Raw genomic sequence first — 23870 nt, 5'->3', positions numbered from 1 at the left:
ACTAAAGTATATATAAGTTGATTTGTTAGACAAATTAAAAACCCCCGACTTTGAATATTCATTTGGCTACAACTTTTACCAAACCGATTTTGATCAAACATATCTAAGAACCACCGCATGAAATTTAGCTATCAAATAAAAACAGCATCCAAATCAGTTTCACCTGTTGATGAGCACGGTGCCACGTGCACAAACAGACACACTTAGCGGTCAAACTTATAACACCCTTCTTTTTGCGTCGGAGGCTAAAATTCTAATTGACAGGTGATACGAAACAACAGCATTAGTAGCGGGTAAAAATCAGGCAGGCGGTTATTAAATCAAAACTGGGTCTTTAAAATCGAAATGTTTATTGCGCGGACCCCTGGGTTCGGGCGTTACAGCCAGAAAATTACATGCTCCGCATGGGAGAACGAGGCGAAAAGTTTTACCTTTACAGAATCAACCATAGTGACGCCGTCTGGGTCTTGCGAAGGTCCGAAGTTGATGACCAGTTTCTTGTCAGATTGCAACGATTCCTCGCGAGTCAGAGGTATATCGAACCAACGGTTGCGGACTACGATCGTCTGAATCGATCTTCCGTATACCTTAAAAAATATTACATACCATAATTTTGTATTTTTACAAAAGGCCATTGGTAAAACTAATGCTCTTCCACATAAGTAGTAGCGGGTTATATATTAAACATATAACAATAAGAGCTCTGTCATCTTGGTCGGTAATACTGGGTTATATCAACCAATATTGACCATTCTATTTGGTATGAATATAATGAAAAAAATAATATAATGAAAAAAAATTAGTTCGTTAAAAATCCGTTTTTTATACACAGACATGGTGTGTACCACCGACAAATATAATAGGTAAATAAATACATTATTATCTTCAATAAATCGTTGCAAAGAATTTAGTTATCTAGTTTATATACTACTAGCGACCCGTCCCTGCTTCGCTCAGGTACAACCTTAATAAATTATACACCTAAACCTTCCTCAGGAATCAAACTATATATAAATAAAACCCACCTCAAAATCCGTTGCGTAGTTTTAAAGATTTAAGAATACATAGGGATATAGGGACAGAGAAAGCGACTTTGTTTTATACTATGTAGTGAAGATTTATTCATGTATAGTCACATGAATAAATATATACTATTATTATAAAGAGGTAAGCGTTTGTGAGTTTGTATGATTGAAGCGTGTAATCTCTGAAACACCGACCGATTTAAAAAAATCTTTCACCATTAGAAAGGTACATTATCCAAGATTTTATCTCAATATTCCCAAGACAGTGAAGCCTGGGCAACGTCGAGTTGAATATAAACTAAAAATCTCACCTCAACATAAGACGGAGTCCTGGCCACGTCTTGAGTTCCGAGCAATACTCTAATTCCGCAAATAACCATATTAGGATCAGAGTTTATCACTTCCATAGTAAAGCCGCTCATCCTTGTCGACACCACGTATAATCCTGCGCAGAAATTTGAAATCAAAGTTGATAACGATCTTGTCAATTTCATTTAAACTATAGACTGAGAAATCTGTAGACTTTCATATCATATTTATTGTTTCGCTCAAACAAGAAAGATAATTGCGTATTAAATATCTTAATACAGGAAAAGAAACGTGGCAGAGTGATAAAGGATCTGATAGCCTATATGTTACATATCGAACAGATTGGATAAGGAAAATAATTTCACGCATAAATTCATTCAGACATTTTATCAAAAAGTGGTAAAACAGTCTCTTGAAGTTATTATTTACCAGTAGTGTTGAGACGGTGCTTGATTTGAGCGGTGTTGTAAACTTGCAACAGGTCATTGCCCCCGAACTCGATGTCAGTCATAGACACGCAGTGCTCGAAGAAATCAATTGGGAACTGCGGTGCTCCGTTCGCATTGGATTTTGTGGCGGCCTGTGTTACAAAATTTGAGGTTTACACGAAAAATTGTTGACGGAATTAACGCCACGATAACATTTTCACACCAATGGTGTAAGAATAAAGATTAAGCTTAAAACACAAATGTAATAAAAGGCAAAAAGTAGTATGTTACTCTTAACCATTCCTACTCTATCTCCGTAAAAATCTATTTACTCCATTGCCGACGAGATAGAAGAAAAACATTATGATATTAGTAGTATGGATTACCTGTTGCTTATTGCGGCTGGTGTGGTGTGTGAGCAACCGCGGTCGGCGACGCGGCGCGTGCGTCGGTTGTATGGCGGGAGACAGCCAATACCTACACATTGTAAACTTTATTTAAATAAGCTCACAAATAAATATCAACCTTATAATCATACAAAAGGAACTCAATTTTAGACACTAATCTATACTATTATTATAAAGAGGTAAGCGTTTGTGAGTTTGTATGTTTGAGGCGGGGTAATCTCCGAAACTACCGAACCGATTTCAAAAATTCTTTCACCATTAGAAAGGTATGTTATCCAAAACTGCTATAGGTTGTTATATTTTATTTCAAAATTCCCACGGGAGCGAAGCCGCGGGCAACATATAGTGTTAAATAAAACAGTAAATGTTCGTACCCAGTGAGGTCAGGGTTGGCGGCGTACATGCGCAGACTTCCGTCTTCGCAGAGAAGAATGAGTGTGCTCTTTTGTTCTCCTCCACCACCGCACCAATGGCGGACGGCGACCATATCTGTGATCTTGGCCTTGGCTGGCAACACCTGGGGATAATATTTAAATTATTTCTTTAGTCTAGTTGATAATTTATCATTTAGTGCAAAATTGAGGAGGCAACGGCAAACCATTTCAATATTGTTGAGTGCCATTCCACGCCCCTCCACCACGCCCCTCAGTCATTACGAATACGACTATAAGACATACTAAACACAAACAAATATATAGTATAAGTAATTCCTTTGTCTTGAAAGCACTCAAAATACATTCCATTGTTTATTTCACAAAATACGCGAGTCACCTTGATCTCCTGCACACAAATGCTGTTGGGCGTGAGCATGAGCACCACGGGGTTATTGGAGGCCTGCATGACGGCGGTGACGAGCCCCGGGTGGCCGGCCACCTCCGCCCACTGGCACAGCGACTGCACGCCTTGCTTGCCCCGCCCGCCCTCCTTGGTCGGCGCTGATGACGACAGCGTTATCATCGCTGTGCCTGCAAACCATACGTGACATACTACAATATGAAAGGAGTCATTTTGGTAAAGTAGACATTATGTACAAAGTGTTCCTGATTGGAAAGTAGACATTTGAGGCAAGAGTCATTTTGGTAGAGCAGATATTATTCAACTGATCAAAAGTGAGTATGTCCTTCTTTCATGACTTAATGTATGATTTTTGACATGAAGAGTTGGAGTGCTATTGGCTGTTATTTGTCACGGGCGGATGACAAAACCTAGTATAAGTATTATTAGCTAGTGCAAGTATTCATTTGAAACAGAAGAATGAGGAAGTTTTAGAGACTGGAAGTGAATGTAACTAATGTAAAGTCCTAGTTTTGCCGAATAAATAAAAATTAAATTCGGCTGTATTCTTACCTTTGAGACTCTCTTCAACGGTGTTGAGAGGCGCCAAGAAACTCTTGCCTTGAGCGTACGAGAAGAACAGCATTTTGAGAGTGTGAGAATAATAGATCGAAACACCTCCGCCTCCCACCAATCCGGCTACATCCTGTACACAAAGCATATGTTACGAAAGCGTACCTCTGGCAAAGTATCGCTGTAACTACATGGAGTAATACAGCTAAAATATATTTCGAATCTTCAGGATGGTTGTCCTGTACGCACAAAATTTTGTAAACAATAATATATTTAATTCATTTATTCCAACACTCAGAGTACATACTAAAACATAATATTAATAAATACTCGTTGAATAGTTATATACAGCCTTTGAACCAGGTGTCAACCGGAGCGATAGTCATATAGTTGTAAATCATAGATAAGAACCAATGTTTTTAGAAACATAATTAATTAAAAAGAATACAAACATACCTGTATCTCAGGGTGCAGAACTTCAAGTGTATTTGTGACGTAGAATGTACCGAGGGCGGCGCGTGATTCGTCACTCATCGGCTGCCAGTAGATGTGACCCGCGGAGCTCATGCATAACATGTGGGTAACGTTGTCTTGGTTCACGAATGTCACATCACGCACCTATGAAACAATACTCATTAATAAATTAGAGTGTTGGTAAGAGAAGGAAAAAATAAATTACCTTCAACCAGTTGCTTTTGGAGATAACATTATGTGTTAACTTAAAATTGTAGCAAGTTAAAATGCGTGTTACCTTTCCACTAGGCACGAGGAAGTGATGCATAGGGTTGTTGAGGTCCTTGCTGAGGTCGAATATCTTGACGAAGTCTGACGTGACGAGTGCGAGCTGCGTCTGAGAGCCAGGCAGCCATATTGCCTTGATAACGTAGTTGTTCGCTTCCAGGCCCGTGTTTAATACTAGGTGGTCGGCTACCGCTCCTGTGAAATTAATAATTTGAAATGAATAAGACATCTGAAATAAAAAGGATCATATTTACTAAAAGTTTGGCATACTCATTGCTTTGCATGCATTTGCATTCTCATTCTACGAAAACGACGCAATGCAATGTGGGTATCGGAAGTGGATTCGCCGCTTGGAGCGATCGTGTTTGTTAGTTTCCAATGATGATTTTTGACGTCTGAGTTGCGCGTATACACACAACACCCATGCGCCGAATTCACTTGTAATATCCTCCATCGCATTTGCACTTCATTTAAATTCACAGTCGAAGAAACACTGAGTTTTTTTAATATCACATCGTAAAGAATACAAAAATGTTTTAGTAAATCGTAAACTTAAATCGTAAAATCGTAACCGGAACTGTGTCAAGTATTTACATATTTAGAGCCTTATACCACTCACCGCCGCTGTTGAAGGTGAGCACATGGCACTCCTTGAGTCCGCAGACACACAACAGCTCCTCGTTCCAGGGGTTGCCGCTCAGGCTGAGCACTGTGAACGGGATGGGCGCGGACGAAAGACGTGTCAATGTCAGCTTGTGTTTCGATGAGTCCGCCTGCTTCAGCAGCGCTGACAGTTGAAGCACGGTTATTTTCCCTGTGAAAATTAAGTCGGGTTAATGACTACAATTTTTATTTTTTTTTCTCATATATACAGTAAACAAATTCTTCTTTAGGCAATCAGGTAAAAAATCACAAAAGGATAAAAGTCTACTTAAAAAATGATTCAAATGTCATCTACTTTGAATATTTTTTTAAGTAGACTGACGTTTATACGAACGAAGCCGGTAAATCAATAACAATGAAGTAATTTTTTTCACGTCTATTTTTCTACTATACTATTCTCAACTTTGACGTTGGCAAAATCATCGTTTTGGCGCACGATGGAGTCATAAATAAAGAAAAGAGAAGTCTATCTTGTTACTAGAACGGTTGAGTCACCTTTCTCGTGCGAGACAGCGAGATGCTGCCGGCGGCCCTGGGGTGAAGCTAAGCAGCACATGGCGACCCGCCGCAGCTTGTGAGTGGACATCAGTTGGCGAATAGTTTGTCCATTTTCACCGGTGTACGACATGCGCACGTTCTCGAAAGCGCCCTCCTGTGATCCTGTACAATCAAGGTTTACAAATAATAATTAAACGAATAAAATAAATAAACAAATAGGCAACATACAAAAGGCCCATAATAAGCACTAAGCTTGTATCGTGGGTCTGCTGGACACAAATACAGAAACGGACAATACACCTAGAACTGCAGACAAATATTTGTGATCCCAGTTAAATATTTGCCTGTGCTGGGAATCGATCCAAGGATCTCAACATAGCGGCTCGTGGGCGTAGTGACCATTACGTTAATCACAAATAGTAACAGCGTTTTATTTTTTTTTAATCTGCAAGAAACACTGCATCAGCGTTCATTATAGTAAAACAAGTGTACAAAAATATATATTTACAAAGGACATTTAAATTTTCAGGCGAATTGCCAAAGTAAATGTGATAACTCACCAAGAGTGGCCAGCATGAGGGTGTCCGTATGATTGAACTTCTTCTCCCCGAGATGCAGCTGCGCCAGAGCGCGCTGAGCGCGGCCGTGCGCGCCGGTGGGCGCGGCGCGCTCGCACGCGGCGCGCACGGGCGCGCACAGCGCCTCCAGCAGCCGTCGCACGCGCTCCAGGCACGCGCCCCATCCCGTGTACGATTGCAGGTACGACCGGCAGCCTGGGTGAAACATAGTAAAGTGTGGGGGCTGGTGGTGTGTGGCTGATAAATAAAATGAATAGGATATCTTCCCGTAGATGTCGTACGGCTAAGAGACACGTAGCAACTGATGAGCATTGCTCGAAGAAAGGTGACGTCAAGCAGACGGCCGAATATCCCAAAATTTTTCGGATTATTTTTTATGGTGACTTAAGCCATGAGGCATCACAACCCCGAATGCAAAGGGAAATACATATGAGTAAAAGTTTGTAAAAGGTCCAAATTCTACAATAATATGTAGCATGGGATAACATAATAATTCGTTTATTTTATATTTGCCAACAATATGCAATCCAGCGCAATCAAGTTTACAAACGTTAATACCAGATTGGAGGAGACTGGAGCTTGTAAGAGGCAAGGCCTGTGGCACAGATCTCCAGTGCTGTAAATGCGAGTGTTTTTGTTTCACCTACAACCACGTATGCTTTTTCTAGATTATACGAAGAAGAAAAGACAGAAGAAAAATATGTTATCACTAGGTTTTCAACTATAAATGTATACAAAGCGCTTATCGCATAAACCATGTCTTCCCGCCAACCCTGTGGGGTAAGCCAACGTACCTTGAATATTGGCGGCGAGTTGCGGTCGGCGGGGCTGAGCCAGCACGGCGGGGGGAGTGGGGCTTGAAGCTCGTCTCCGCAGTGACGGCGCTGGGGGGGGCTCGTCTGTGCCGGTCGCAGTCCTGCCCCCGCCCAGGGTCACTGACCTCTTTACTAGGGCTTGGCAACTGGAAAAAATGGTTTACGTAAACATGAAAATGTTCTTTACTCTTATTACTTACGAGTAAGTAATAAGAATAAAGAAATATAATAGTCACTGAAGAAAAAGCAAACATTAAAGATGAAGTGAACTTCAAATGCTTAATTTAATATGAGAAAAAAATTCCAACTGATAATTGATAAAAAGAAATTTTTTTGATTGTTTACTTCCTATAGTCAGTTTTTAGTCTGAAATAAAACTATATATTTGGTGTTGTTTTGGTAGCAATTCAAATCAGTGACGCATTAACAAACTTTCGGGTACTCTTTATGATCACAGCTACATTACCTATTTTGTTATATTTACCTAGAGTCTGGCTTAGCGCCACAGTCACAAAAGAAGTTGCCGAACTTGGCGTACGAGACATCATGGCCGCGATGACACACTCTTGCACAGACCGTACATACGCCAACGCCATCTACCATCTTGCAGGTGTGGCAGTGATACCAATGTTGGTTCATGAACTCCCGTTGGGTCACCGTGAATGTGCACAGTTTGTATTGGAGCATGGCATCTTCGTCCTATAGTTAGTGAAATATAACATTGTATAGCAATTAAAATTTTGTAAAATATTTTAAGTCATATCAATAGAACTTCTATGGATATTTTTACGAAATTAAACAATGCCTAACAATGGAGGTAAAAATATTATTAAAAATGCGAATATTGAATAGGATTAAGAATATCTTTAATAGCCTACACTGTCCTAGTGCCATGGCCTTAAGGCCAATACTTCCCCCATCAAATATGAAAAACTGATCGAAATCGCTCTAAATAGGGATAGAGCGACTTCGATTAGTTTATCTTTAATGCCATCGCATCATCCATCGCTCCATCTTGTCTTAGGTCTTCCTCTCTTTCAGTAGCCACCTCGAAGAAACCACTTGACGAATACAAAGCTGGTAGCTATATCATATATAAATAAATAACTAAGATTTAATATGCTACTTACAGAATCATCAGCACTAGTGTCGTCATCATCTTGCTGTTCGTCGGTATAATCTAGGTCGAAACCAAGATCCGATGGCGATTCCCAAGTAGGGCTCACAGAACGCCAAGCTGAAAATAAAGTAGTAAATTGTAAAACTGTCACTGCACGCCGATAATAATAAAAGAGATACGCTGGAAAAAACGCATGGTTTCTATGGCTGGCAACACTGGATGTTTATCAACCAATTTTGACCATTTCATTGGTATTGCAAGCGCAAAAAATGTAGTCCATTAAAAATCCGTTTTCTTCTCATAGACAGACTGTAACTATACTCACAGTGTGGCTGCGCAGTGTTAATAGTGTGCAGTGCGTCTGAAAGGTACGACAGCAGCACGCATGCAGATTCTATTTGCGGCAAGAGGTTGCTGTCCACTTGGCCCTCTTCTAACTTCTCCAACACTTCTTGGCTGCTCAGGTTGTCCACACTACGGCGAAAAAGATATATCAAAGATAGACAGAAGAATTGAAAAGGGGATTCTACATTGGAGAAGGCAGAGACTGATAATAACAACAGCGTGAGAGAGGAGTAAGAGGAAATGTAATGGTGTCTCCTGACTTTGATTTTTAACCGTGAACGCCACGGCGTTCAAGTTAAGTTTAAGATATATGACGCCTAAGTGTCACGACACTTAGGCGTCATATATCTTAAATAGCAGAATACGTTAGGAAAGCTTACAACTTAAGTCGTTGGCGTTTCAGGATGGTTTATTTACTTTTTATGCAGTGTAATTAAAGAAGTACTCACCAGGCAGCGAGCCAATGCAGCGCTGCCGACAATAGCTGTTTGTGTTGTTTCCCCCCGTGGGCGTCTGCAAGGCGGCACATTTCACGGAGTAGTAGAGACGAGCAAGGGATCTCGCCGCAAACGCCGATAAGAGTGACCAGCATACGTTCGCTCACGTCAGCAGTACTGGACAAAGAAAATATATAATTACTTGAAAGTGAAAATTCGCATATGTTAGATTATTTTGTAGGTAGTAGGTCCCCCACAAATTAACAATTGAAAATACCTTAAAATTTTACCACATATATTATCTGTGCATGCAAAAGAGAATTCAATCCCACGACTATTTTGCAGAATGTTTTATAATTTTGTTTACGAAAACGCTTCATAAAATATCTTATTTGATTTGACAGAGGACTTGTCAGCTATTATTCTCAGAGCAAGAACTGTAACAGCCATACCAATGCAGCACCGCGTGCTTGCAGAGCGCCGACAGCAGCGTGTTGTCGTTGGCGGCGAGCGCCAGCTGCGGCGGCGCGGGGGAGGCGGTCAGGACCACCGCTCCGGTGGTTGCTGCACTCTCTTTGCTGCCGTCAGACCAGCTGCAGCTCTCTATTTAGAAAAAAAAAACAAGGACAATTAAATATTGAAGAGTATATGAATAAATAAAATTTGTGACTTAACCTCAAAACACAACAGGGTAAGATGTAATAAAAATAATTATTACCTGAATTTCCTGATTGTTGTGCAGTTTCAGATTGCGCTCTTGGCGCTGGTGAACTGAAAACGAAAATTGATTTTCAATTTAAGAACATTTACGAAATAAATTGTAATAATTAAGAAACCTTAGCGGAATCGGTATAGCACGTGGTACCGCAAGTTTTAAAACGAATAAGTACATCTAAATTTAGGGAAAAATCGACGTTAATAAACACAAAATATCACTCTACTCACGGTGCGTCAAACACAGGCAGCTCAGAATCTGTTCTCTGCGACGCAGATTCATTGCGCTGCGTAGAATCGCTGTCAACTCTGAACACGCTTCGCAAAGCGTTTCTCAGCGCTAAGGACGCTGGATTGCCGCCGGTTTCCGGCGCGGACGACGTGGGAGTCGGCAGTTCAGTTTCCGTTGGAGTGCCATTGGCTGTCACTGGCGAACCCGCTGATGTAGCTATTGTAACAAGAAAATGTTGAATTGCACATCTAACAATAGTTTTACGATTACCTGACATCTATAGTGGCAAATAGTAGCATGAACATCATTAAACAGTCAGAATATTAAATAGTCAATCAGTGTGAGGACTTCTCACGATGTTTCCCTTCACCGAATGCAAGTAAGTGCTGGTCAATGAAAACTATAATACATAAGTGTGATTGTTATACAAACACAAACGAATAGAATTCGAACCTTTTGCTAACAGATGGCATAAGACGCCCAGAGGACCACCACCACTTTAACATTGAAAAAAAAAGTATTTTATTTAAGATAACTTACCAGGCGAGCCTAAGCAGATATGAGACAGCAAGACTGACAGTTTCTGATGATCAGCAACACCTACAAACTTGCAGACGGAGATGCAAAGCGCACTGCCCAGTTCTGTTCCCTCGCATCCAGTGAAGATTTTGATGAATAGTCTAGAAAAAAACATAGGATATATAATACAATTCAAGTACTAAATTCAAGTACTTGGGTCACTGGGTCACCGAGAATTTATCTGACGACATGGACATTGATAGGGAACGCAGAGCATTGTCGGTAAGGGGCAATATGCTGTCCCGTAGGTTTGTACGCTGCTCACGAGAAGTCAAGGTTACGCTTTTTAAAAGTTACTGCCAAACATTATACACGTGCAACCTATGGTGCAATTATACCAAAAAAGCCTACAATGCTTTGCGGGTCCAGTACAACAACAGCTTCAGGGGTCTGTTGGGGCTGCACTGGCGCTGCAGTGCCTCAGGAATGTTTGCCGAGCACAGCACAGACAGCTTCCAAGCGGTGCTTCGTAAAAGAGTTGCCTCCCTGTGGTCACGGGTAAGGTGCAGTAACAACACGCTCCTGAGGGTGGTGTCAGAGAGGGTAGATAGCCCAATACTCAAGTCCTGGGCATCGTTACATGTCCAAAACAATAACCCCCATTTTAAATTCTACTAACATAGTTGTCTAAGTTTCTTACTAATATAATATGGACTTGTATTGTATATGTGCATAGTCTGAAATAAATTTTTTCATATTTCATTTTTTCATTTTTCAATACGTATTATAAAAATCCGCCTAAGCTGTACAAAAAAAATATTGCAAGTTCAAAATCAGCAGTATTTTAAATCATGATATGAATAACATTTTATTATCAATTAGTTATTTCTCGCAGCTCCAAAGCGCATCTCGGCAAAATGTATCAGGTGCGTTTAGAATACAAACTATAACTCATATTTCAGGTTTTTAGCGATAGAAACTTGAAATAGTAGAATATGTTTGAACTCGGGTCTTTAACTATTACATGCATAACAAATTTCATCAAAATCGATTCAGCGGTTTAGCTGTGAAAGTGTAACAGAGAGCCGTGGTCATTAAGTGGAATGAAGCACACAAACCAGGCAGACTTTTGCATTTATATAGTATTGATGACTGTGAAGTCAATGTGTGTCAACTCACTTGATAACCCGCTCCGCGTAAGGGTTCCGTGCGTTGGGCGCGGAGAGCAGAATCTTGCCGAGTGAATAGCTCGAGTTATCCGTGAATACAGACTCGTAAGCCAATCTGCCGGGCTGGCGGTCCAAAATCTTTTCCCAGTACTTTACCTAAGGAGTAAATAAAACATAATAATATTATAGTAAAAATATATATGTACATTTATAGCAATCAAAACATAGTTTTTTTTTAAATTGAATTCGTAATTATATAGTAAGGAATAAGAAATCTTACCATATGTCTGAGAGTTTTCTCAGTAGACGGCTGCAAATGGTCTACGAGTACAGTATACGTAGTTCTGAGGATATGTTCGTGTATCAGTTGTTCAGATTTATGAGGCTGTGGCACCAGCGTGTTCAGTACAGCAGTCAGCGGCTCGCACATGAACTCCAGACGTCCGTCGGTCTACGAAATAAATATTACAATAATAAACATCAATTTTGAAAATATTTACCATACTTTTTGCATGTGATTACCCAACATATATTCCCAAACAAAAAACTCGATTACTGAATGAACAGCCTTCACTTTCTCTATCGTCTAGTTTTCTTTCAAGGTTGTATTGACGCGAGGGTCGGCATAAAAAATAAACTTTTATTTTTTTAAAGATTCAGTTGTTAATTTGTAACCGGCCATTTATCCGACCCTGACCCGTGGAAATATAAATAACGGTCCTTTACTACATATTTCTTGATAACCAATCTCACCAAAGCCGGAATGACGAGGTCCAACGTCTTTCTCATCAGATCAGGGTTGTCAGCCAGCTTCATAGCTCCAACATCTAGAAGTTTCGCGGCAGAGTACGCCAGCATCATCAGGGAAGGCCCGATGGAGTACTTAGGGTTGGCGCTGATGAGTTCGCAGTGTGATGTCACTAGGTTGAGAACAGCGCTCTCCGATGGGATGATGTCAGATGCGTAAAAAGCCTGTAATATAGATTTTCATCAGAAAATGATAATTTTTATGAAGATTGAGAATAAATTTTAGATACAAATGACAGATTTTTATTAAAAATCCAATTAGATCTCAGAATAGTATATAGAATAGAAACCAGAGGTTCAATCAAAATACCGAAGTTTTTATACCTACTAAAGACATCCTACATTTTTAGGTTAAAAAACACCATTGTACTTGTATTTGGTAGATAAAAGGTTATAATATAATTAGAATATTACTAGGTTCATGCAGGCGAGGGGCGGCGGGGAGCCCAATCTATCCAAAGCGGCGGCAGCGGGCGGAGGCAGATGCGCGCGCAGCCACGTGGCCAGCGCGGGCGGGCTGCCGGCGCCCGCGCCCGCGCCCGCCCCCGCCCCCGCGCCGCACACCTGCAGCCGAGCGCGGCAAACGGCCGTTTCCGACGCGTTGTTTGATGCCTCCATTAGAGGCTCCAATTCGGCGCTTGCGCTTAGTCTGTGTGAAAAGTTCAAAAGACTAATTGTATACAAATGTTTTTAAAGGTTTGGAATAGTTATTATTTTGTCTCTCTATTTTTTCAGTGTTTGACTTATTGAAATAACAAAACAAAACTTCCGAACCTAATCATAGAATAACATTTTAATTAATAAGGTGGTATAAATTACGGAATACATGCTACAAGGGCTAAACCAGCAATTACCTTGGTGCATAAGTCAAAGAAGTCATTGTAGAAGCCAAAAACCGCTGTTTACACCAAAAATTAATACTGCGCTCCAGCGTTATAAAACCGCAGTTATATTACCTATCGAAAAAATAATTCGTACCTGCAGCAGTCCAGTATTGTCTCTAGCAATTCGAGCAGATCAGGCATGAACTGATGAGCTTCAGTCGCCGACGTGGTGTCAGCCAGACACACCTTCAGTCTCACCAGCACGGAGTCACAGGAGATCACGTCCAGCAGTGAAGGCAAACCATTGACTAGAATTAGAAAAAATACAATGATGCCACGCAACCTTACAACAACGAAAAAGAGCATTATATATTTATCACATACTTTTATTAAAAGTATTTATTTATCTTCCAATGTACTTCGTGTGAATTTACAAAGGTTGCAGTTTATATAATAAATGATAAGTTGTAATTGATAGCGTGGTTTTCTATTGACAAAAATAAATTAATAAAATTTCTTACCTGTTATATTTTGCTTCAAGTGTTTGATGGTTTCCGATGCCAACCAGGCGGTATATTTTATATTATCACACGACGTGCTGACGCCAGCGAGCAGATTTTCCGCATACTAGAACAAAATACAAGATATCTATTGTACATCCGAAACCGAATATCATAGAAACAGGATCTGTTACATTTTGTATGACAAAATTTCGAGGCTCAGTCTCAGATTTCTGTGATCCTACTCATTCTCGTTAATAATAATCTATTCCGGGACTTATCTATGTGAGATAAATAATGGACATTTTTGAAGTGGATGCGCTTATGCTGAAAACACGCATTTATTTCAACAGTTTCTAAAAACATTTTTATACACTATCAATATCATTTTTGAAATAAAGACATCAACATAACATACATATAAATATAAAACTTACAAATAGACAACTAAGCACAAAAGTACTATTTATTCTTAGGTATTAATTTTTGAGGCCTTTGACGTACCTGCGTGTACATTCCCTGTTTGACAAGTGCATCCTTCAGCCACGGGTTGAACACCTTCTTGTTGTCAGCTCGGGGCGCCCAAATGACGGCGTGCAGCGGCAACGGCGATGCGAGGTCCGCGGCCGTGCCCGCTTGTAACTTGTCCATGTGAGGTGTGGCGGGTGGCATGCTTATCACCAGTCTGGGAAGATGATGAAGGAATGAGAATACGGCTGCATATTACAGTATGTGAGATGACATAGGAGATAAATTACAAAATTTTAATTAAGCATCTCACGTACAGACATACGTGCAGCCAAGGTTTTCTTAATTGTTTATTTTGTTATTACATAAAGCTCTTATTTATTTCAAATAAATGTTCATATTCCGGAGTCTACCTACATCTATCACTTTCTTATAAGGATTATGAATAGATATGGCAATGAATGGAATTTTCTAGAGGAGAAAGATGGAAGAATACCGAAGGAACAACCATCTATCATAGACAAAACAAAATGAATCAATTCTCACTCATATGAAACCATTTGGTTGAAAATATTGATACTTACTAATGTTACACAAACATCACAAATTAATAAAATTCAAAGTAGTTCAACGGCCTTGCTAAAGGCGAAATAGCAGTCATCCAGCCAATGCAATTAGGATTGTCACAATATATGAAAGACGTAATACTGTATCATGTACGAGCGAAACGAAAAATACAACAAAGTCTATAGCTATCTCTGTCTGTCTAACAAAGTAATAAGTCTGTAGGCTGTGGTACAACCTATAATGTTCACAAGCATACCTCCAAGCAGTTTGGAAGCAGTAATGCGAGGCGGCGAGGGCCGCGGGTGACGTCGCATGCTGAGGGTTGTCGCACACGCACGCGGAGTTGAGGAGCGCCAGCAGCGCGTCCAGTAACAGCGGGTACTTCAGCTTGTGAGGCGTGCCGAGCACGAAGTTGCACGCCAAACCGTCAAATTTCGGGTTTTCCTGATCGAAATTGTAACTAATTAAATATATACTCGTTCGATTGTTCAAAAAATGGTTTGCGTTGCACATCCGCCCACAACTCAGCCCAAAATCGATTCCAAATTTCATCATATTCAGCCCTGGGGTTTAGCCATGACAGACTTTGGCACTAGTTGCACCCCGTGGAGTTAACCGCGTAATAAGACTCGATTTTACCCACAGTGTAGCCGCTTAAAGAGCAAAGTTTTTGACTAAATCCTGCGGAAATCGCGCACTTACGGTATAAAAAGTATCCTATGTGTTAATCCAAGCTATCGCTACCTCAACTACGATACCAAATTTCATAAAAGTTGTTCTAGTCATTTGAGCCTTAAGAAATAACACACATAGTCACAAACTTTCGCCTTTATAACAATTGTGGGATTAAAAATATGGAAATATGGATAGAAACCTTTAACAGAAAAAAGAAAGTTTTAACAGTTTGACAAACCAGTAATGGTGGAAACTCGTACCTGATTGTTAATCTCAGCATTGGTCAAAGCGTAGAACTTCGGCCTCATAGACGTTTCGTCCTGAGACAACCTTCTGTAGGCTTGCTCTATGAGCGGGACTTCACAATAAATGCGAGCCTTCAGCAGACCATTCTCTGTGGTGGTCTTCGCGCCATTGGTTGCGGACTCGGGCGATGGCTGAGATAGCCCGGGAGCGATCACAAGGTTCCATTCGATCTGAAAATAGAGGGCAGTTAGAACTTTGTCGAATATGTAAAAAAATAATAGTTTAATACTATTACAGTTAACTATTGCAAGTTTAACCATATCTCAAATTTCTATGATTTATGAACAGAGAGGTTAGAACGACATGGAAAATTATTAAAAATTTTCCCTCGTGTAATTATAAAAGAAATATAATGGTGGTACTTCATATACAAGCTGGTGTTTTCCAACATTTTTTTAGTATTACCTGTTGCAGTAGAGTTTGTGGAGCGTCGTACAGATGTCTCATAAGATATTCCAATAGCAACATGAGGCGTGTGGTCAGCATCAGTTGGTGCGGGGCTAATGTCATCGCCCGCTGTCTGTCGCTTATAGCAAGGGTTTCCACCACCTGTAATTCACAAGTTGTTTTAAAATGTCTGAAATAACAAGCGCAGATCATTTATTTTATATAAACACTAAAGTTCTTGTCCTGTTTGTTCTATTAATAGAACAAATAGGACAAGGAGGATTAATTCATAATAATACTAGCTTTTGCTTCTGACTGTGTATGCCTGTAAAAATGACTATTTTTCTTACTCACGTGGGAATGTTGGAAAATTCTCTCTTAATGCTCCTCTGCTACATTTGAAGGTTGAACCAAATTTCAGATTTGTACGCACATTAGTTTCAATCGTGCATTGTTTGTCAGCTTCGGAAGAGTTTTATACCTATGGATATTTAATGGTGATATGATATTGATATTGTATGTATAAACTAACCTTAATAATAGCGTTGGAAGTCATCAAAAGCACAGATTTCTTCTGCATCAATGTCAACGAATGGAATAAATACACCAACAGTTGTGCATGCTCCACATTTAAGTCTGAAAGAATATTTAACATTAAAAACGCTTGAATAGAATACTACACACTACACTATAATACTATATAGATAGTTACACCATTTTGTGATAAAACCATATTATAATCTGAATGATAAAATAAGAGCTTTATATATCTGCTTCAAGTTATTTGTCAGAGCCCTATCCAACGCTTGAGACATACATTGTGTAACACTGACTGTTCAATACATATTATTAGCTCTCAGATGCTTTATCAGTAATGTGGTTCCGCCCTAGAATAGAACCACTCCATATCCTCCCGTGGTTGTCGTACGAGGCGACTAAGGGACACAAACCGCTGACAAGCAAACGACAGCAAAAGAGGGTTGACGTCTGGCGGGCGGCCAGTTGTAAAAAATTCTAAATTTAATGGAAGTTTTAAACCCTAATCCTGAGCGTCATAGCTCCGAATGCAACGGGGAACACGCGAAGATAAGAGAGATACTTTCATCATCAGCAAGCGGTGAAACAGGCCCTAACTTTTTTCAACAACCGAATAAAAAAATACTATATATTCTCACCCTCATAGTCGTGGTCCTGCGAAGGTTGCGCTTGTAGCGCGCACTCTTGCAGAGTATTCACGATCTTGTGCCACATCGCCAAGATGCTGTTCTCTCTTTCCGCTGCCGACTTGCTGAGTACCATGCCTCCGAGCAACTTAACTACTCGAGGTCCGACCTATATGAAAATAATAATAATATAACAATATAATAAATAAATGGTTATTGACTCTTATACACATCCATTATTTTTTTTTATTAAAAACATTAATATAAAAAATAAAGATATTTTAATCTAGACATTTATATGTGCTGAAAAGTCAAGTCAGGGATTTGAAGGATAAAAATGGATTTGAACAATAAAATTGACACTATCTATTATTTTTGTCACAACGTGTGAACATCGTTGCAACCATATTGATAGTGACCTGCAGCGGTGTCATGTTGCTCCTCTCGGAGCCGGCGGAGAGCAGCTGCTGCTGGAGCGCCGGCTGCAGAGACGCGAACGCCGGCGCGCCGGTCAGGTTGTGGAGATAGCGCACCAGCGCTGAGCTGAACCCGCCGTATAGTGCGCCCAAACGAACGCCGAAGCAGGACGATATTGTGCCTGGACAAATTCAACGATCATTTTATTAATTTTCATGCGTGTATGTCACCGTACGCGCTTTTTTCCCGCCAAATCTTACTTTCCCCGCCAAGTCACTCCCAGATAATGTTTAAACACACATATGTTCAAACACAATGTACATTGCTATGAACAAATGAAAAGTCTATACACCTATTTTTCACCAATACACATGAAGCTGAACAACAAGAGATTGTAGAATATCCATAAAGAAATCTATTATTAGTTTTTTTTTTCATTTGAGATATTCGCATCGCATGACACGCTGATGAAATACAACAAAGCAATTTGATAAAACTGTTTCTGATAAACATGGTACCTATTACATTTAAGCTGTATAGAAAATTTTGCAGTATATCATTTGCTTAAAATGTTATATTTCAATCTGTTATCAACTAGGTTAACATGTTCAGAAGTGTTCACTGCATAAAATATATTAAGAACACTTTACAGAATCCGGTTTAAAACACCCAAATAAGTGTCACAAGGAAACATTTGGTAACAGATTTAACATGTTACACATGACTTACATGTTAATTCTGTTTGTGTGTGTTCAACATGTTAAACCGGTACTATCTTCTATTTTTTTGTGTAACACATTTATAAGAATGTTATAAACTTTATGGTACTTGGAGTCCAGATTTAGCCAAAGAATTACCTGTGTCAGTTCGCGCGGTCTCCCTGTCGAGGTCCTTAGCAAGCGCCGCGAGCAACGCCTGGTGAGCGTCATGAAGTTGTAACGCAGTTTGTCCCAGTCTGTCAGAACCCTCGCTGATGATCTCCTCGGTCAGCAGTGTGAACACTTCTGTCGCCAAAGTTATGTACTGCGAGAAAAAAAAGGTGATAAGATTGAGATACTGTCTGCTAGATAGCGCTAGGTTATGAAAAAAAGTTTTTAGAAAATGAAAAAAAAAGTTTTTTTAAATTAAAATAAAAATGTCAAGAGTTTTCCAAATCAATAAAGAACGGATTTTTTTTTCTTCAAAAAACACACTTGTTAGCTGTTGCCCGCGGCTCCTCCCTTAGTAAAAAATAAACTGTGCCGCTCTCCAGTTCCACAACTGACCAAAAATCAACTCAACACGACATGAAAGACTGTCAAACAAACACACATTATAAGGTAAAAGTCCTCTATATATGAAGCGTCATCAGTCCCGGGCTACCGTTACTCACCGAGTAGGGCTCCGCCTTATCAGGCACGATGGGGTGGTGGTGGCGCGCGGGCGCGTCGCTGGGGCCCTCGCTGGCGGGCCGGCCTCCGCCCTCCGACGTCTCCGGCGCCACCAATGTAGACTCGAACCAGAGCCCGAACAACGGCTCACTGTCTGCTAGACAGTTTTACATTAGTTATCAGTCGATATTCTGCTTTATTTACAGGCAATAAAGCTCGAATTCACATGCCTTTCATGAATTTAACGACGGCAATACAAGAATCTAATAGGAATCTACCATAATATTAGGGGTAAAAATACCAACTAAAATTATATTTTGAGGTATCAATACAAATTACAATTATCATCTAATGGCAATGATTTTATTACAACGCATAGTAGAAGTATCGATATAATATCCACATACCATCATCGGTCTCCTCGTCCTCAGAGCACAGGATCATGTCCTGGAAGTAGACGGTGGAGTCGGAGCGGTCGGGGTCGCAGTCCTGGTGCTGTTTCTGGACCACTGCGCGCTTCAGGTTCGTGGCTTTACGGTAGCACACCACGCCCAAAGCCACCAGCAACTGTTGGATACAAGAAACGTGATTAAGATTAAATCTACACACATTACAAATTCCAAACTTTGAATGTGTGTCAGTTTCAAACACATTTTCTGCACGAATTTCACAGACACATGGATTTCCTACACGTTAAGAATGTAACCTTGAAGTAAACACTGTGACTTATGGTTTCGCCCTAGAATAGCACCACATATCCTCCCGTGGATGTATGACGCGACTATGGGATACGAAACCAAGATAGTTGATAGACAACAACAGCATTCCCAAGAAGGGTTGACGTCAGACAGGAGGCCGGTTGTAAAATCACAGCCGAACGCTGAGCCCGGGCTTCGCGGCTTCACAACACCGAACGAAACCGGGAATATGCAGAGAACAGAGAGAAGAATGTAAATAGTGTGAAATAGCACCCGTGGAATTTTCGGGTAGCACAGTATGCAGCATGCAGCGCTACACTCACCTGATGCAGTGGAGCAGCAGCGGCCAGCCGCAGCTCGCGCTGGTGCGCCGTGTGCTGCGCCAGGATGAGCAGAGGCGCGGGCGCGGGCGCGGGGGAGGGGGGCCGGCCGCAGCTCAGCGCCTCCACGCGCGCGTCCGCCAGCAGAGCCCCGACCCACGCCAGGCAGCGCCCGCCGAGGGCCACCCACACCACGCCCAGACCCTGTTGCCTGGGGGGTAATACTTTATCGTACAAACTGACAGAGATGGAAGATAGACATTTTTAACTCATATACATACATATACTAATAGCATATCTATAGCCTAAAAATGGCGTCATTTCTAAGGAGCGTTCCTAAAAATTACAAATTACTAATAACAATAGGGTGTTCTGCAAGTTATTTACTTTGATGTGTATAGTTGAGGGCAGATGAATCAGACAGCCTAAGTAAGTAAGTAAGGTCTGTTATATTGAAACGGGTTGAACTGCTGCCAACAGTTGTAAAATATATATGAAATGAAATAAATGAAGGCACTTACATTTTGGTCAAGTTGTAAGGTCTCGAAGGCGTTTTGGCGGGACTCTTTCCAGTCGTGGTGGACGGACACGGCGCTCCAGCTAGTGCGTGATGCAAACCACACAGGAGCACCCAGCCACCGATCATCAGATGGTTTTGATATACCTATGAAAATACAGATTATTAATACTCTGCTAGCGGAAATATTGTTTAACATTTCAAAACACTTGAGACATAATACAGTAATACTTCCGCCCTTAGAAAAGAAGTAGGTAAGTCTGTTTGTATAAACGTAATAAACTCAAAAACTACCAGACTGATTTTTTCACGGTTTTCATCAATATATGATTCCTGAGGAAGATTTAGGTGTACAAACGAACACGGGCCGGGCCGCTAGTATATTATGAATGGTACTTACATAACCCCCGGCGCGTGTAGACTGTTTGAAAGTCTCCCCAACAGTGTTGTACAAGCTGAGGGCGCTCTCTACCAGAGTAGCTGTTTGTTGTTCAGTCTCCTCGTCCTTTGGATGTAGAGACGCCTGTCAACATACACAACTGTATTGATATCTATAATGAAACAATACAACCAACCAATAAAATTCATCATTTTTATGTTTCTCAATACGTCAATTTAGAAGTTATTTGGTAGGACAATCTGCAACATTTAAATGTTCGAAGATACAGACTGAAAATATAATTGAGGCTACAAATCAACTTGGGGCAAAAATACGTTTTTTGTATGTATGTAACGCGATAACTTTCGAACCTTTGGTCAATAGAATTTTTAAGTTCGCGGGGCATCAAAATCGGTTAAGTACTTTTTTGAATATTCTCAATTTTAAAAACTCTACAAATTTATTGTGTTCGCGAAGTCTTAAGTTCGCGGCGAGCAACTAGTTAATTAGCTTTAGTCCGTGGCTCCGCCTACGTGAATTTCCCATAGGATCAGCCTTTTTTCCGAAATGAATGATTTTCTAAGACCTTCTTTGTACTCTTTAACTACATATATGCAAAATTTCAAAAAGGTTGATTAGATGAATAGTTCATAAGAAAAAAACTAAACTTTCGCATTTATAATATTAGTTGGTATAAACAAAACTTGATGACAAATCATTCAATCGTCAGTTTACCTGTGCAGTGGCGCAAAGTAACCACGCGGTGCTGACGTCACTGAGTGTGGCGATGCGCTCCGATGTGAAGGGCTCGAGGCATGGCAGGGACATAGCCAGTCTGCACACATGGACCTCGTTCACAAGGAAATGCAGCCTGGGAAACAATTTTAAATTATTTTTAGAATTACGCCGGATAGATGCGCATAGGCAGTTGAGGGTACCAGGCGGCGACCAAGGCAGACAGAGAACGAGGTGGCGCCATGACATTATCCAGTCCTTGTCAGAATATTGGGCATTGTTATGGAAGCAGAAAGAAGAGGTCTTGTCGGTGTAAAAAAGTAGTATAAAAAAAACTGTAAACGTACAGAGACGCGTCGGAGTTGAACTGCGGCGAGGTGTTGGAGTCCCTGGCGGCCTGCCAGCGGTTAAGGTAGCGCTGCAGGCACGGCAGCGACGAGCAAACCTTGAGCATTACGGAGCCTGCGCGCTGCTCCATCAGGATTGACGAGCATGTTGATGACACCCATTTCTGATGACCGATATAGCAACCATATTATTACCAGCCGAATAATATACTCGATTACCCAAAATAGAAAAGACTATGATTGAAATAAATTTCGAGTTTGCGCGTCATGGAAAGTTGCATGTAAAAAAGTTTCACCAGTCAGTTTAGGAAGGAAAATTATCTTTTTCAGTTTATTTTAACATATAGTCTTGTTGAGTTAATATCCCGTAACACTTATGTTGGGACCACTTCAATCTGTGACTTGTCTATACATACATTTACTTAATAAATCGAAAAAGTTCAAATATAGAATATAGAATACCTTTACATCAATAGTAGACTGTTGGGAAGCATTCCCATCTTTAGTACTTTCGATACTATCTTTACTTCCGGGTGACAAGACCACCGTGGCTGGTTGGGACTGACACGACGGCATAGAGGTCACAGGGTTCCTCAGTGGTGCAGTCAACTGCTCAAGAAGTGCGTCGGAGCGCCGTTGAGCGTTAGATGGTGGTTGTTTTTCAGCACTTGTGGTTTGAGATGCTAATGAAGTGATTGGGCTGGCAATCACAGATGTCTTTGCGGTTTGCGTATCTGTAAGAAAATCAGTTAGTGTGCACAAATCAGTTATCAGCATTTTAGAATGGTTAGAAAATTAACATATTAAATTATTTCACTGAGGCCAGATGCTACTCACCCGGTGCATTGACATGGGCTGGTAATTTTGCATTCTTGAGCAAAGATGTCAAAATGACTAAGTCAGATTGTGGGTAGCCACCTCCATCAATGCCACATAATCCCACAATGGGGAGCAGAAGCTAAAAAAAAAAGAGACAAATCAAAGAACTGTAGAGATTGCTCTATTCTATATTATTGTTTGAATAATAAAACAAGATATTGAACAAGTAATAGAATATAATAAAAAATTCAATTGTTGAAAAGGAAATACTGAAACCAGTTAAAACATCTGGCTGGATAATACTTTATGTACATTTAAGTTAAAATAACTATACAATACTAGTTTCCAAGAGCAAAAACTAAAATACCTGTTTGATAGAGATGCTTGGTGCAGTCGTAGCAGATGTGTCATCATAGCTCAATCCGGCCTCAGAGAGCTTCTTCAGAATTTGTTTAAGTATAACCCTAAGTGCATCACGAGCAGTGCTCAGCTGGTCACTAGGTACTGAAATAAAAGTAAAATCATAAGTTTTTTTAAATGAACAATAAAAATTGCACAATATTAAGTAACAAAAACCAAATGGCTAATAATGGCTTCAAAAATAATGTGAGGAACTGGAGAATTTATCTTTTAGCCTCCAATTCAGGTATCATGTTAGTTTGTCAAAGTTTGATAATAAATACTCACAATTATTTGCATTGATGCTGATGAAGTGTGCCGAGAGGCAAGCAAAGCATGTGTAGAATAGATCATAAATGTCTTCATGGTTCTGGAATTCACTTTCACTGAGGACAAAATAAACACTTTGTTTTATTTCGGGCCTAAAGATGTGACTTCATTCCTATAAGAATTATCTAGATAAATTGACCTGGCCTTCTAAGAATGCCAGAGAATTTTTACTACATTTCATAGATAATTTTTAAATACAACAGGGGTGTTAGGCATAATGTTTGTTTCCAAATCTCTTCATGATCTGTCCTAATTTAGTCCTTTTGCATTATATTCAGAGATTATAGAGGGTAGGTCATAAATATAAACATTACATTACAAATACATATTTGTAAAATGCAGATGCATATTTTTAGTATTGAAAACCACTTTATGCGCGACAATTTTATATTTCTGTCAAATTATATTACATTTATATGATTGATTATGCGACATAATCGAGTTAATAAAGAAGTATGAATGAGTAATATTATGGGGTCAACATTGCATTCGAAG

The 23870-nt window shown here is 40.2% G+C and overlaps 1 protein-coding gene across 6 annotated transcripts in view; it reads right to left on the bottom strand.

The window, feature by feature from the left end:
• poe (purity of essence) overlaps positions 1 to 23870 on the bottom strand; it is a 51083-nt gene that overhangs the window by 26906 nt on the left and 307 nt on the right. For 5 of the 6 annotated variants that reach the window (XM_053745589.1, XM_053745590.1, XM_053745591.1 and 2 more), the window contains exons 2-47: positions 23334 to 23431; positions 23014 to 23150; positions 22665 to 22785; positions 22290 to 22561; positions 21828 to 21991; positions 21481 to 21616; positions 20767 to 20889; positions 20371 to 20513; positions 19853 to 20060; positions 19239 to 19398; positions 18834 to 18988; positions 18319 to 18484; positions 17464 to 17642; positions 17057 to 17213; positions 16414 to 16517; positions 15900 to 16043; positions 15449 to 15664; positions 14770 to 14957; positions 13983 to 14163; positions 13500 to 13605; positions 13133 to 13286; positions 12569 to 12803; positions 12101 to 12319; positions 11628 to 11798; positions 11358 to 11503; positions 10200 to 10339; positions 9659 to 9875; positions 9432 to 9484; positions 9166 to 9316; positions 8726 to 8890; positions 8257 to 8405; positions 7942 to 8048; positions 7296 to 7510; positions 6791 to 6957; positions 5979 to 6191; positions 5416 to 5580; positions 4877 to 5071; positions 4268 to 4452; positions 3973 to 4134; positions 3517 to 3649; positions 2941 to 3134; positions 2544 to 2686; positions 2149 to 2239; positions 1764 to 1914; positions 1337 to 1470; positions 432 to 587 (exon numbers count right to left, since the gene is read on the bottom strand). In XM_053745589.1, the coding sequence (XP_053601564.1) occupies positions 432 to 587; positions 1337 to 1470; positions 1764 to 1914; positions 2149 to 2239; positions 2544 to 2686; positions 2941 to 3134; positions 3517 to 3649; positions 3973 to 4134; positions 4268 to 4452; positions 4877 to 5071; positions 5416 to 5580; positions 5979 to 6191; positions 6791 to 6957; positions 7296 to 7510; positions 7942 to 8048; positions 8257 to 8405; positions 8726 to 8890; positions 9166 to 9316; positions 9432 to 9484; positions 9659 to 9875; positions 10200 to 10339; positions 11358 to 11503; positions 11628 to 11798; positions 12101 to 12319; positions 12569 to 12803; positions 13133 to 13286; positions 13500 to 13605; positions 13983 to 14163; positions 14770 to 14957; positions 15449 to 15664; positions 15900 to 16043; positions 16414 to 16517; positions 17057 to 17213; positions 17464 to 17642; positions 18319 to 18484; positions 18834 to 18988; positions 19239 to 19398; positions 19853 to 20060; positions 20371 to 20513; positions 20767 to 20889; positions 21481 to 21616; positions 21828 to 21991; positions 22290 to 22561; positions 22665 to 22785; positions 23014 to 23150; positions 23334 to 23431 (7369 nt within the window). The remainder of the gene's footprint in view (positions 1 to 431; positions 588 to 1336; positions 1471 to 1763; positions 1915 to 2148; positions 2240 to 2543; positions 2687 to 2940; positions 3135 to 3516; positions 3650 to 3972; positions 4135 to 4267; positions 4453 to 4876; positions 5072 to 5415; positions 5581 to 5978; positions 6192 to 6790; positions 6958 to 7295; positions 7511 to 7941; positions 8049 to 8256; positions 8406 to 8725; positions 8891 to 9165; positions 9317 to 9431; positions 9485 to 9658; positions 9876 to 10199; positions 10340 to 11357; positions 11504 to 11627; positions 11799 to 12100; positions 12320 to 12568; positions 12804 to 13132; positions 13287 to 13499; positions 13606 to 13982; positions 14164 to 14769; positions 14958 to 15448; positions 15665 to 15899; positions 16044 to 16413; positions 16518 to 17056; positions 17214 to 17463; positions 17643 to 18318; positions 18485 to 18833; positions 18989 to 19238; positions 19399 to 19852; positions 20061 to 20370; positions 20514 to 20766; positions 20890 to 21480; positions 21617 to 21827; positions 21992 to 22289; positions 22562 to 22664; positions 22786 to 23013; positions 23151 to 23333; positions 23432 to 23870) is intronic. The other variant, XM_053745588.1, reaches the window with a different exon arrangement.

This window comes from Plodia interpunctella, chromosome 5, assembly GCF_027563975.2.
Source record: "Plodia interpunctella isolate USDA-ARS_2022_Savannah chromosome 5, ilPloInte3.2, whole genome shotgun sequence".
In the NCBI taxonomy this organism is placed as follows: domain Eukaryota; kingdom Metazoa; phylum Arthropoda; class Insecta; order Lepidoptera; family Pyralidae; genus Plodia; species Plodia interpunctella.
The sequence above is the reverse complement of the archived record's forward strand: the minus strand, read 5'-3'. Positions and strand labels throughout refer to the sequence as shown.